The 13,222-nt window shown below is 52.2% G+C and overlaps 1 protein-coding gene across 1 annotated transcript in view; it reads left to right on the top strand.

Annotated features, from left to right (window-relative positions):
- VDR (vitamin D receptor) overlaps positions 1-10,952 on the top strand; it is a 56,147-nt gene extending 45,195 nt beyond the window's left edge. The window contains exons 6-9 of the mRNA XM_045873548.3: positions 166-337; positions 6,351-6,502; positions 6,722-6,838; positions 8,156-10,952. Of these exons, the coding sequence (XP_045729504.1) occupies positions 166-337; positions 6,351-6,502; positions 6,722-6,838; positions 8,156-8,415 (701 nt within the window). The 3' untranslated portion in view covers positions 8,416-10,952. The remainder of the gene's footprint in view (positions 1-165; positions 338-6,350; positions 6,503-6,721; positions 6,839-8,155) is intronic.
- Positions 10,953-13,222: the final 2,270 nt, after the last annotated feature.

The raw sequence follows: 13,222 nt of genomic DNA on the forward strand, positions 1-13,222 counted from the left end.
AGAGGAAAGGCTGGGCTGAAGAGTGACCTTGGAGAGAGCCTGTCACTATGGCATTCCTGGCCAGCCCTGCGGCAAGGGCATGGGAGGTCCTCACAGGGCCAAGCAGGAAGGCATCTGGCTCAAGTATCCTTAAGTAGCTCTTTCTCTCTCCTCATCCTTCCCCAGATGTGATAGAGCCAACCAGCTTCTCCAATCTGGATCTGAGGGAAGAAGACTCAGATGACTCTTCTCTGACCCTGGACCTATCCCAGCTCTCCATGCTGCCCCACCTGGCTGACCTGGTCAGTTACAGCATCCAAAAGGTCATCGGCTTTGCCAAGATGATTCCAGGGTTCAGGTAAGAAGAGTCAGACTCCTAGACTGAGCTAGAAGAAGGCCTGGAGGTCACCAATCCACTGCTTCCCAAAATAGAGACCCAGACCCTACCTGAGGCCTCCTAGGTCAGAATCTCTGGGAAGTACGACCCATCTACATTACCCAGCAGGCCCGCGCTAGAAGAGAAATCCGTCCCCCTCCACACACACAGTTTCTGGATGACAGGACAGAAGCCCAGAGAGGTTCAGTGGCCAGCCAGGATTGTTTTCTAGTGCTGGAGCCAGGATGTGTGAGAGCCAAGGTCTAGAATTCCAAGTTCACTGCCGTGTGCACTCCAGCTGGCTTGGGTCTAATCCTCATGTTAACCGTTTAAATTAAACCTCCATTAACCCTCCACACCCTAATCTGACACCAAAATGAAGTGATAGAGAGGAGAAAGGGTTGCGCAAGTGGACTTGTGAAATAATTTAGGGATCCCAGAGGGAGACAGGTTTCCTGGAACACATAACCTGGGCCTCCATCACCCAAATTTCTGTGAAAAGGCCTTTTCCTAACCATACTGAGACCTTTGCCAAAACATATACGTGTAAGGAGTTCTACTGGAGTAACGATCGGATGTGAATTTCATTCAACTGTTTTCTTGTTTTGGTAATAACAGCTCATATGCTTCTATTTACATAGCCGTGCAGCATTAAATATTCTTAAAGTAAGAGAGTGTAGATGCTTTTAGTAGAATGTCGGGAGGTAGTTATATCGATATTGACACATTATTTATGTCATTTGGAGCATTGCCATACAATACATATATAATGCGGTTGAGAAAGAGAAAGAAAGAAATCACTAGCAATTACTGTTGGCCTCAGGTCAAGGAGCAGTATTTGCAGTTGCCAGCAGAAGGGGCTTCTGAGTGCTTTCCAGATGCCAATGCTCAGATTCAGTGCTGCAATTCTGGGAGCCCCAAATTATTTGACCTTGGCTAGCTCTGAATGGGAACTAATGTGATGTGCTAGTTATTGTTTCGTGAATCTCTCTGCCGTGCAAGGAAGCCATCGGTCACTGTCTCAATGACCTCACTGACAGCTACATGGTGATAATTCAGAGCGCCCAGCCCAGTTCTTCCCAGTTTGTGTCTGCCCTGAGATAGCTGGCTCTGTGTGATCTTATGCCCCTCAGCAGCTCAGAGACCCGGGGCTCTCCTGTGCTCTCCCACGGGAATTCGTGTGAAAATCGTAAAGAGGAGAGAACATCAAACTCGCTTACTGCATCGAGACACCCTTGAGATGCCCCTGCCGCACCACACGTTTTGGTTGCGGAAGGAGCCAAGGCCACTGTGACATCCAGCAGGAGTGTCACCTGTGAGTGCTGTGTCGCGCTGGGCCTGGAACTTACCCTCCAGAGCCTTTCCTTGGAGCTGACGACACATTCCGCTTAGCCCAAGTTCCAGCTCCCTCCCACACTCTTCAAGTTAGTGTTTGCGAACTCGGGCTGTTCCAAAGTCTTGTTTGGTGTAAATAGCTAGAGACAAAAACACCTCACGGTGCTGAAGGATGCGCAGGAGCACCCGGCTTCTGTCCCAGCTCCAGAGAGCAGTCCTCACCTGTGAAGGGTTCGTCTTTCCTCGCCTGGTGGGGAGCTGGGGCACAGGGCCCCTGAAGCTCCGTCCAGATGCTCGGGTTTGCTGATTCTAAGTGGTGGCTGGGATGGCACACGTGGCAAAACTGTCCTTAAAAAAGGACATTTATTTAACCAGATGACCTCAACGCTGCACCCTGGAGTGAGTAAACCAAAATCCCATTTTTCTCCCATGCCCTTGGTTACCCTTGCCCCATATTCTCTGACACAAGTAGCATGAGCCCACCCTTAATGTCTCTCTCCAAGGATGAGTTGTAGTCTGCCCCCTTCCTCCCATACCCAGCCTCATTTTCCCCGGTTCCCCAGTCTAGCCGCGCAGTCATGGCCCAAGTAAGTTATATAGGAACAGACACTGAATTGATCCAGCGACTGATCCCAGATCGGTTACATTGATCCTGCATGTGCTTGGTTGGCTTCTCTCTCTTCAGAGTGACTTAGGAAATCTCAGAATGGAAGGTGTCCCAGTAAAAAGGGAGCAGGCCTGGCCAAGAGCTCTGTGGGTGGGGGGCCACTGATGGGGATACTCTCTGTGACTGGACAGAGGTGACACCGAGCCTGGACAGAGGCCAGAGCCCCGGCTCTGGTGGGCCCCAGGTGGGGCCAGCCCCACACCTCTCCAGCTCTGCTGGTTTCTGTGTTTAGGGGTTCTGTTTTTCCTAGAAGTGAGAGAACAGTGGCTATGTCCCTGGTGGCTTTGATCCTGCTGCCTGTAGGCAAGGGTGGAGGGTGTGGGGAGGGCAGGATGAGGCTTCTCTGTGGGTGAGTGCGGGGCGGGTGGGGGGGGGGGGGCGGGGGTTGGAGGGGGCAGGCTGAGACTCCAGTGCAGGCAGGGGACCAAAGTGGGGCAGGACTGAATAGGCCGTGCTAGGTGTGAACTGCACTGTGGTGTGCCTTGGCCCTGCTCCTGCTTCCCACCTCCCCTCGTCAGCCTCTCCCTCTGCACCCCACAAATCTCCCGCCCTCAGCGCTTCACCTGGAGGTGGGGTGCCTGGGTTGAGTATCTGCTTTCAGCTCAGGTCATGGTCCCAAGGTCCTGGGATCGAGCCCCACATCGGGCTCCCTGCTCAGCAGGGAGCCTGCTTCTCCCTCCCCTGCAACCCCTCCCCCTGCTTGTGTTCTTTCTCTCTGTCAAATAAATAAATAAAATCTTTTAAGAATGAAAGAAAGGCATGGAGGAAGTGAAATCAGGAGCAGCATCCAAATGGCCAGGAGCCAACTTGGACCTGAGAACCAAGGACCCCCAGGTTTCATTGCCAAGAGAGGGGTAAGACGGACCAGGCCAAACCAGCCAAAGCCCAGCCCTCTGGGAGAAAGACCTTTGACCTCACTGTCATTTCTATTCCCAGGGGCTCCTTCCTGGGTCAGAGGCCTGAGGCCATAGCGTGTTTCCCTCCACCCATGTCCTCTCCTCTGTCTTCACTTGCTCATTTATGTAACAAATAGCTTTTTTCCATAAACTGTGAAGGATACAAGTTGACTAGGACACAGTTCCTGACCTCCAGGGTTCAGTGTCTGATGGAAGAGATAGACATGAGACAATTGCGGTGAAGAGATAAGAACCAAGAGAGGTCTGCTGGAGGTACTGTGGGAATGCAGGAGAGGAGGGGCTGGGCTCTGCCTGGGGGTGGGGACGACCAGACAGCCGCTTGTCTCCAGAGCGCCCCCCAGGTGCCCAGAAGCAGCCGGCCACCGGTATGGAAACTAATCAGGGGATATAGATATTACACAGGTCCGGCGAGGAGGCATAGAGCCTGACCTGGTGCCTGTCAGCAGGAAAGAGCTCTCTTACCGGTTTCCCCTTCACTTCCACCTGTCCCCCACCTGCCACCATCCCCTCTTCTGGCTGCGACTTGCACTTAGAAAATTCCTGGGTTTCTGGCCATAATCTGAGGTCATTCTAGGTTTGCTTTCATAGGAGCCACGTGCCTGGATCACAATAAGAGAGGTGCCCCTGAAATCTCTCTTGCAAGTTCACTTCCGGCCATCCACTTCAAATGGGGCACTGAACAAAAGGTTATGTACAAAGAAATGCCTCACAGAATTACTTATAATGGCAAAAGTTAGAAGCAACCAAAATGTCCCGAGATAGGTGGATGGGAGACTGATTAAATAACTTATAGTATGTTGATAAGATGTAATTTTATGCAACTCGCTATGGACTGGGCCAAAGAATTGCTCATGATGTAGGAAGTGGGACACAGAATTACCATGAACTCAAGTATGTTTGAAAAAGAGAGATTTGCGGCTCATCTGGGTGGCTCAGTCGGTTGGGCATCCGACTCGGTTTCTGCTCAGGTCATGATCTCGTGGGTCCTGAGATTGAGCCCCAAGACAGGCTCCACACTCAGCAGGGGGTCTGCTTGAGGATTCTCTTCTGTCCACAGGTGTGCACTCTCTTTTTCTCTTTCTCTCTCTCTCACAAATAAATAAATTTAAAAGAGAGAGAGAGAGAGATTTGCATTTAAAAAAAGATAGGAAGGAAATAGACCAAAATGGTCATTGTGTTTATGAACAATTTTTATTTGCTTTTATATTTTTTCTGTGTTTTGCAAAGATTTCATAATGAGTATCTTTTATTGTATAATGAGTTAAAACTAAAATGAGGCATTAGTTTTTATTTTTAAAATGTGTACTGAGCATCAAGAGAAAAGTGGCAAGGGTGGTGAGATGTCTAGGCACCATGTCATCAGGGCTGTCTGTCCTGGAGAAGAGGCAGGGGCTCATGGTAACTTTCTTTAAATGGTTAAAAGATGCCGATGGCTAATGGAGAAGTCTAGTTCTGTGTTCCTTGAGAGGACAGAATGACAAGCAGTGGATGAGTGTGTCATCCTGTGGGTGTAGCTCAATAGAAGAAGCTATTAACCCAGGAGTTAACAACCTCATGGCTAGATCCAGAGACCTCAAGTATCCTGGCCCCAGAAATATCCTGCATCTGTAGGGAATGCTGAAGAAGGAAATGGATCACATAGCTTCTAAGGGGGGCCTTCCAACTCGAGCGCTTTGAGATTGTTTTCAATGTAGACCCTTTGCGGCCATCCTAGCCATCATCTATCACCTGCTGATACAGAACTCTCCGTCTGTCAACATCTGCCTCCCACCTCTCCATGTACTGAAGTACAGCCATGGGAGAGGGCAGCAGCCTTTCCATGAGATATCCAGGTGGAAATGTAGTCAGGAAGAGAAGAGGAGAGAAAACTGGAAGCAAGTTGATCTGTGGGTGCTGCTTTTTCCTTGTCATTGTTCAGGCAAGCCCAGCTCATGACTCAGAATAGTGGAACTAGTCATTGGCCTCTTGACTCATCAGCACATATTTATTGACCTTGTTGTGCTCAGGGCTCAATAATCATTGTGCGGGCAACACTGAGGGAATTGGGAAGTGGTGCTGGCCCTTAAGGAGCTTGCCTGTTCAGAGCCACAGACAAGCACGTTAAGAGCAGAGCTGAAGGGGGAAGGGCAAAGTAGGAGTGCAAGCTGCAGGCTGTGAAGAAATGGTTCTAATCCTACAGAAGGTAATTGGGGGGGGGTCTCCGAGGGAGACCTCACCAGGTTCAGAGTCAGGAAGATGAGGTGGAGCAGTAGAAGCAAGGCATTCTTGGCTGAAGCTGTCACATGCCCAAAGGCAAACTGGTGTAAGAACACACGACACTGTGGAGTAGTGTGAAGTTGCGAGAATGGAGGGTTGGTGGAGTTTGTGAAGGGAAGTGGGCTGGAAAGACAGGTTGGAGCTAAGGGATGGAGCATGGGCTTGATGCTGAGTGGGTTGAGAGTCAGGAAAGTGGTTCTGAGCACAGGCAATATCTCCCTGGAGGAGCCGTAAGCACCATGGAGGAGGCAGCCGAGAGAGACTGGGTTCCAGAGTTCTAATAAGAGGCAACTGAAAAAGATGATGGAGCTCTGAACCAGAACAGTCCTGATGATAGTGGAAAGGAGGTCAAGGGCTCAAGAGATGTCCTGGAGACAGAATTGACTGAGTTTTACTTCTGGGAAGGACCAGAGGACAGGAAAGGGAGAAAAAGAAGGCATGAGAGGTGTAGAAGATGACTGTGGCCATACCCTTGCTGACCTCCGCATTCATGCTCTAACCCTGAGAGCTCCCCCAGGCTCTTCTTCCTTCCCCTAATAGCTCTGGCCACTTAGGCCTGGGGACCCTGGTAAGTCCCTGGGTTTTCCCTGCCTTCGTAACTGAGCTCATTTACTTCCAGCCTTGGTGCACAATCACAGTCTTGAGATGTTCTCCCTCAGGGAAACAGTTTTTTTCCTTTCCGATCAGACCACCAGCTCTTCAGTGAAGGACCCAGGGCACATGCTGGTCACCTGGCAGGCGCCTGTCAAAATGCTACAGTGATTTGCGTGACTTGAAATTCTTGACCAGTAACCTGGCTCCTCCCTGCCTTCCCTGGCAGAGACCTCACTTCTGATGACCAGATTGTGCTGCTGAAGTCAAGTGCCATCGAGGTCATCATGTTGCGCTCCAACCAGTCCTTCATCATGGACGACATGTCCTGGACCTGTGGCAGCGAGGACTACAAGTACCGCGTCAGTGATGTGGCCAAAGGTAACTTCAGGCCCCACCTCCACCCCATCCTCTGCTCCTAGACTCTGGCTCCGCCCTTCCTGGGGTCATGGGCCCCGATCAGGTGCATCGGAGGGGGCTAGGCAGCAACAGGGTGAGAAGGGTGAGAGGCAGGCCCAGTCAGGGTTGGAGGTGGGGTGGGGTGGTTTGGGTAGGCAGCTCCTCAGTTCTGCGCACAGCATCTGGCCATCTGTCTCATAGCTGGACACAGCCTGGAGCTGATTGAGCCCCTCATCAAGTTCCAGGTGGGGCTGAAGAAGCTGAACTTGCACGAGGAGGAGCATGTCCTACTCATGGCCATCTGCATTGTCTCCCCAGGTATGGGGCCTAGCAGTGGGGACCTGAGAAGGGGGAACATGAAGCACTAAGCCCAGCTGAAGGCCAGCAGGGCAGTCTGGAGGGAGGAGGGAGCAAAAGGAAAGAGAGACAAGGAAATACCCACTTTGCTGGGTTTGCACAGCCCATATGATATGTGTATGTTGAGAGGTCCTTCACTGCCTTTGGCCCTGAGACCATAGGTGATTCATAGGTAGGACTCTGAGGAACCAGATAAATGGGGTTTCTCGGGCCACAGACAGGTCTGGATGTCCCCAGTATTCAGGTTCTGCTCTTGTATGAACTGGACTGAACTTTGCTGACACTTGAGATCACCTATGGGGTAGGGTAGAAAAACTTGGGGCTTACAGACACTTCTGCCTCGGAAGCTTACCCGACGGATTTTGGAGGCAGTGTGCTGTGACCCTGAGCTCTTCTGTCTGTTGGGGTGGGAAGAAAGAGAGAGAGGCTCAGAAGGAGGTTATTGTGATCTTGGGGATGTTATATTAGTGATGAGGCCTAAGGGGGGGCAGCCCTGCCTCTACCTATGTTGAGGGAACAAACCAACGGCCTCTGATCAGGGTTGAGCTGAGGACCCATGGAAGGAACGTGGGCTCCCTTCCCCCTGCCCAGCCAGCATTCACTCATTCATTCCTTCCTACACTCAGCAATGATTTATTGAGTACCTACTAGGTATCAGGCACTGTGCTGGGCATTGGGATTTAGCAGCAAACAGGACACAGACTTCTCTTCCATGAACTGTAGGAGGAGACATTAAACAATTACTATTTAATGACTGATTTTACTGTGATGAAAGTTTTAAAAATAACTGTCTGATACTATAGCAGGGTATAATAGAAGGAGAGAACCTGATGCAGTCTGGGGAATGGAGGTAGGGGGTCATCGGGAATGGCCCTTTTGAGGAAGATCTTTTAAGCTGTTACCTGAAGGATCAGTAAGAAGCAAAGACACAAGAGCTAAGTTCCAGACGGAGGGAACACAAATGTGAAGAGTGGAGGCCAGAGAGCACGGCACATCAGTTTACTCATGGAAACATGGAGCCTAGAGATGGAGGGAGAGAGTTGAGCTGGAGACAGGGCCGGATGGGACCTAGGACACTTGATCCGAAATGCAAGGGGAAAGGGTTGAGAGGCTTTAGGGGGGACTGTGGTGTCACAGGTCAGCAGCCATACAGGGGTGACCTAGGAGGATGCTGAGGTTGGGTGTCTGTCTGGGCATAGGGGTCCTGGGGAGATGGACTATTAAGGGACCTGGCTCAGAGCTCTTGTGCCTTCTCCTCCCGTCTCCCTGTGCGCCCAGACCGTCCCGGGGTGCAGGATGCTGCCCTGGTTGAGGCCATCCAGGACCGCCTGTCCAACACACTGCAGACCTACATCCGCTGCCGCCACCCGCCCCCGGGCAGCCACCTGCTCTACGCCAAGATGATCCAGAAGCTGGCTGACCTGCGTAGCCTCAATGAGGAGCACTCCAAGCAGTACCGCTGCCTCTCCTTCCAGCCCGAGTGCAGCATGAAGCTCACACCCCTCGTGCTGGAGGTGTTTGGCAATGAGATTTCCTGACTAGGCCAGCCTGCCCGGGCCCCTGGGCAGGGCTGCTCCTCGGGGGCCTTGTGCCCTGGCCTGGGGCCCGCTGCTGCTCTACGGGCCTCCCCGCCCTCTCCGGAGCCCAGCCCCTCCTCCCGCACCTCCCCTCCCCAGCCAGCCCACCGGGTCTCCTGCGCGACCTAACAGCAGGTCTCCCCTTCCTGCTGGCCACAAGCTGCCCGCATCCCTTGAGACCTCAGTCATGAGGAGTTGCTGTTTATTTGGCCAAGAAACTCAAGTGGGGGCAGAGGGCAGATGGTGAAGGTGGGGCCTCACCCAGGGATGGCCCTACAGCTCCAAAAGTGGCCCCTGGTTGCTGCTGAGGGAACAGTGAGGCACGAGAAATGCGCCCATTCCTCAGGGACGGAGATACCCGCACCTCCCCACCACGCCCGGCCCGGACGCCCAGAGCCGAGTGGGCTCTCCTTCCCGCTGCCCCACCCACGGTGAATAACTCGCCACAACTCCCTCCCCTCGCCCCCCATCCCATCCTGCTGCCAGTCTGTGCTGTTTTGTGCCACAATGGGGCCCTCTCCCTTTGCCTTCCCAGCCCTGGCCTGTCTAGGACACTCACTGCCAAGGACGAAAGGTGACAAAGGTCACACCTCCCCCCTCACCCACCTCTGCTGGCCAAAGGGCACTCGCCTAACACATCAGTGCCCACCTTCATCCCATTGCTATGGTGACATTCTTCCCGAAGTAGCGATGGTCAGGTGGGCTTTCACCCCACGGCAGGGACCACTAGCCCAGAACCCACCCGCCGAGAGGCCCAAGGAGGGAGGAGAGCAGGGCCCAGGAAGTGGGGGACGGGCAAACCCAGCCTCACAGGAGAGTGGTAGATGGTGGCCACAGCTGTCCCTGTCTCCAAGCCCATGGCTCCTTGACCTGGATCTGAGAGGTTGGTGGAAGCCAGAGCTCCCCTTCCAACGATCTACGTGGCAAGACGGAATTGCCCCCAGGTTGCAGAGAAATGCCCAGCAGCATCCTCATCCTCACCCTGCCAGTCCCTTACCTCCCACTCAGGAGAGAGAGAACCAGTGGCCGTGGGTGCTGGAGGGGCCTCACCCTGGGACAGTGGAGGGTGACCCTGAGATGGGTGCACTCTCCCAAATCCCCCACGGCCTGGAGAAGCAGTGCCCCTCTGCTCACCCTCAGTGCCACCTCTTTTCCACCTAGCAAGGTGGGATGGAAGAGAAGAACCTCAGACCCCAACAGCCCAGGCCCTGGCCTCCCGGGGGGCCCATCTAGGTATAGTTCCAAGACTGCCATCCCCCAGGGACCCAGGAGCTAGTGCTCCAACACCTCGCTGTGGGTGGAGGGAGAGCGGGCTGGCCTCGCATGGCTAGGCCGGGGGAGCATCCAGGGGTGGAGTCATGTGGGGCTGGTTCGCTTCTTATTCTCACTCCAGCACCCCCAATTCAGAAGGGGTGGGGGGTACTTAACTGCCAACTCCATTTTCCCTTCCATAGTCGGTCCAACCCGGGAGGTGGGAACTCTCACTCTGTTTCCCCTGGGGTGGGGTCCTCCGGTGAGTAAGTTGTAGGTGTGTGGGGCCACTGCAGAGGGGCTACCTCCAGGAGTCAGAGAGCGTCCCTCAGATGGTTGCTTGAGTTTGGGGAATGCGGCTCATTCGGTGTCTCACTGGGGAGGAGCTCCTGTCGGTCGGATGCTGCCTCCACCTTCCCTCGCTGTTCTCTGAGGACCCCGGGAGCAGCGAGCCTTCCTCTGTGAGCACTGTCCGCGTCCCCTGGACCCGGTGTTTCTGCTGGTGGAGAAACCTCTGACAGCCCTGTTTCTCACGGCACAGTACTTCCGATATGGCCAAGGTTGACATTTATTAGCTAGGAGTTGTTTTCAGAATCAGACTACATTTTTTTTTACCACATTCTAATGTAGCAGGTAGTAGGCACCACTGATGAGGAGATATTTATGGGGGGAAAACTTACATTGTAAAAAAATTCTATACATCAGCTATCGTTATTGTCCTTGCTGTTATTTCACGAATTAGGGAGAGGCCCTTCTTGGATTTTAGCTGCAGAAGACACTGGTCTAGCATGCTAGTCAGTGGGGGAAAAAAGGCTTAAAAATCGCTACACTAGTTAACTTCCTTGCTAAAGAAAACCTGACCCTTGGCGGAGGGTGTGGTCCCCCGAGCTCAGACAGCTAGTTAGAAAGAGCTCCAGGGATGGGCCTGGTCTATGGACTCCCCGCCCAGTGCTCTATTCACTATACCACACTTGTGCTCAGACCCCATTTCCCGCCCCCCCCCCCGAAGGCTGCCCTAGTCCCGTAGGGGAAGGTCTGGATTTTAGACAGCAAATCTAGATCCTGGACCCCTGCGTTCCTTCCCTGAGTTGTCACCCTGCTGACCCATCAGGAGGAGGAGGAGGGACACCTCAGCCTGTGTCTCAATGTGAATCAGAACCCCCTGCCCCAGTGTGGCCCTGGCCAGACGGGGTCTCTGCCTCAGCTCTGTATAATGTTGTTGTCTTATCAATAAAGTGCATTTGTCTTTGTAATGTTTCCACCTTCCCAGTTCTCCCTCTGGCCCTGCCTTCTCCAGGGCACCCCACTGGACACCCTGGAAACACCAGCTCCTCAGCCCTGGGGCCCACACCAGCTCACTACCGAAGGGCAGTCTAGGAGTGGGGGAGAAGACAGGAGGAAAAGTGAGGTTTCCCAGGACCGGAGTGGGAGAAAATATTATCATCTCTTCTATTTTAGAATGAGAGAATGAAGGTAGACATTTGTAAGTCTAAAATGTTTAAAGCATATTATTGGAAATGCTGGAAAGTGCACACCTAGATGCCAAAGACGCAAGATTCTGGGAGATGGGAAAATCTATCTGCAGGGTTAACTGGAAGCAAGTGGGGTCCTCCCAACAGAGAAGGTCGGAATGTAAGACAGATCAGGAGAAAGGAATAAAGGAGCAAAAGAAGGCTTCACAGAGTGCCTCCTCAGGGATTTCCAAAGAGAATATCAAGTTGCCAGAAATTTGTCAAATAAACAAATGAAGAAAGCTTTGCTTATGGTAATAAAATGAGCTTATACTTACGTAGCACGTACTTTGCGGCAAGTCCTGCTGTAAATAAATCTTATGCAAACCAACTTGGACCCCAGGGGAGCTGGGCTGCTATGAACCCCATCTGACAGAGGGGTAACTCGCCCAAAGATAGGATTTGAACCCTCGGCAGCTGGCTCCGGAAGCCATTCATTAACTGCTGCACTAGTCTGCCTCCAACCGAGTTGAGGAGCCTGACAAATGACAGATAACAGTCTCGTCAGCAGAAAGCAGGGGGTCACATGTGTTGGGTCCAATCCAGTGCGGCTCTCACCTGAGACCCTCAAGAATGAGAACCAGGCCACTGTTGACAAAAATGTGCCTCATATTCAAAATGCTGTGTCGGTGACTTGGAGAATTGCAAAGGTCTCCTGTGCCTAAACGGACTCCCAAGGGACCCAGAGGAACTGATGCACCCCACTCCGTTCCCCAAGGAAGTGAGGTGCGTGATAAAGGCAGCACCCCTAAACGCAGCAAGCAAAAAGACCCAGCCAAAGCCAAAGCACCGCGCTCTGTGAACGGGGAAATCATGCGCAACCAGTGCATTTATTTCAGGATAAATAGGTTAGTCTGGAAACGCGTAGATGTGATTTACTTTAATTTTTCAGAAGTATCTGTAAAGATTTCAGACGAAAGGCTATAGTGTGTCACCACGAGATGAGATAGTAGTAGAAGAATCGGGGATAGAGGCCAAGGGCTATTTTGTCATGAAAGATGAATGAGCTTCGAGAAGGAAGTCAACAGCTGCATAAATGGGCATGTCTCTGGCTGGAGAAGTGTGAAGAGGAAGGTCTTGAAAACTGTTAGGAGAATCTGATTTAGCATTTTATGGATGAACTAGAGGAATACAGGATCTCCAAGGCTGTGTGTTACCATAAACTGAGAGGAAGGCACTCCCAAAAGACCTTAGGGTTAGGATAAAGAAATAAAAAAATCTTAAAAAAAAAAAAAAAAAGAAATTCATTAAAAGTAAATAAAAGGAAACATTTAGCTCTTTAGTGGCACTAGCCACATTTCCAGTGCTCAATAGCCCCAGGGCTACGGGAATGGACAGTCCAGACTCAGAACATTTCCCTGGCTGCACGAAACTCTATTGGACAGTGCTGGTCTACACAAGGCGTTCTTATCTGGTACTAATTATGGATGACAGGCTTCTGTTGATCTGTTGGGCAGATAGCCACTCTACTAAACTCTGCTTTTCTTCCTTTTTTTTTTTTTAAGATTTTATTTATTTATTCGACAGAGAGAGACACAGCGAGAACAGAACACAAGCAGAGGGAGTGGGAGAGGGAGAAGCAGGCTTCCCGCGGAGCAGGGAGCCCGATGTGGGACTCAATCCCAGGACCCTGGGACCATGACCTGAGCCGAAGGCAGACGCTTAACCACTGAGCCACCCAGGCGCCCCTAAACTCTAGCTTTTCGTTGAAGCTATAAAGGAAACATCCTCCCTTTACCCCAGGCAAGGCTGTAACTGGGCTGCTGTGAATAGGTCTGCTCCTTAAAAGAGACAAAAAGGAAAAGCACAGGCCGTGGGGTTGATAGCTCAGAGCTTTATGTGGCGTAAATAGGTCGGAGGCTGTCGCAGGGTGGGGTCTGTCTCCCAGCGTGGCCAAGGGGAGGTCTCCTCCTGCCCGTGTCCTGTCGGTGATCAGTACTCAGGGTAGGCAAGAAGCCTGTGAGGCTGCCGGGGCAGTCTGTGCACAGGGGGTGAGAAGCAGTGGT

Source organism: Mirounga angustirostris, unplaced genomic scaffold, assembly GCF_029215605.1.
Source record: "Mirounga angustirostris isolate CCGP_5_RB_7025 unplaced genomic scaffold, mMirAng1.0.hap1 SCAF_5, whole genome shotgun sequence".
NCBI classification, from domain to species: Eukaryota; Metazoa; Chordata; class Mammalia; order Carnivora; family Phocidae; genus Mirounga; species Mirounga angustirostris.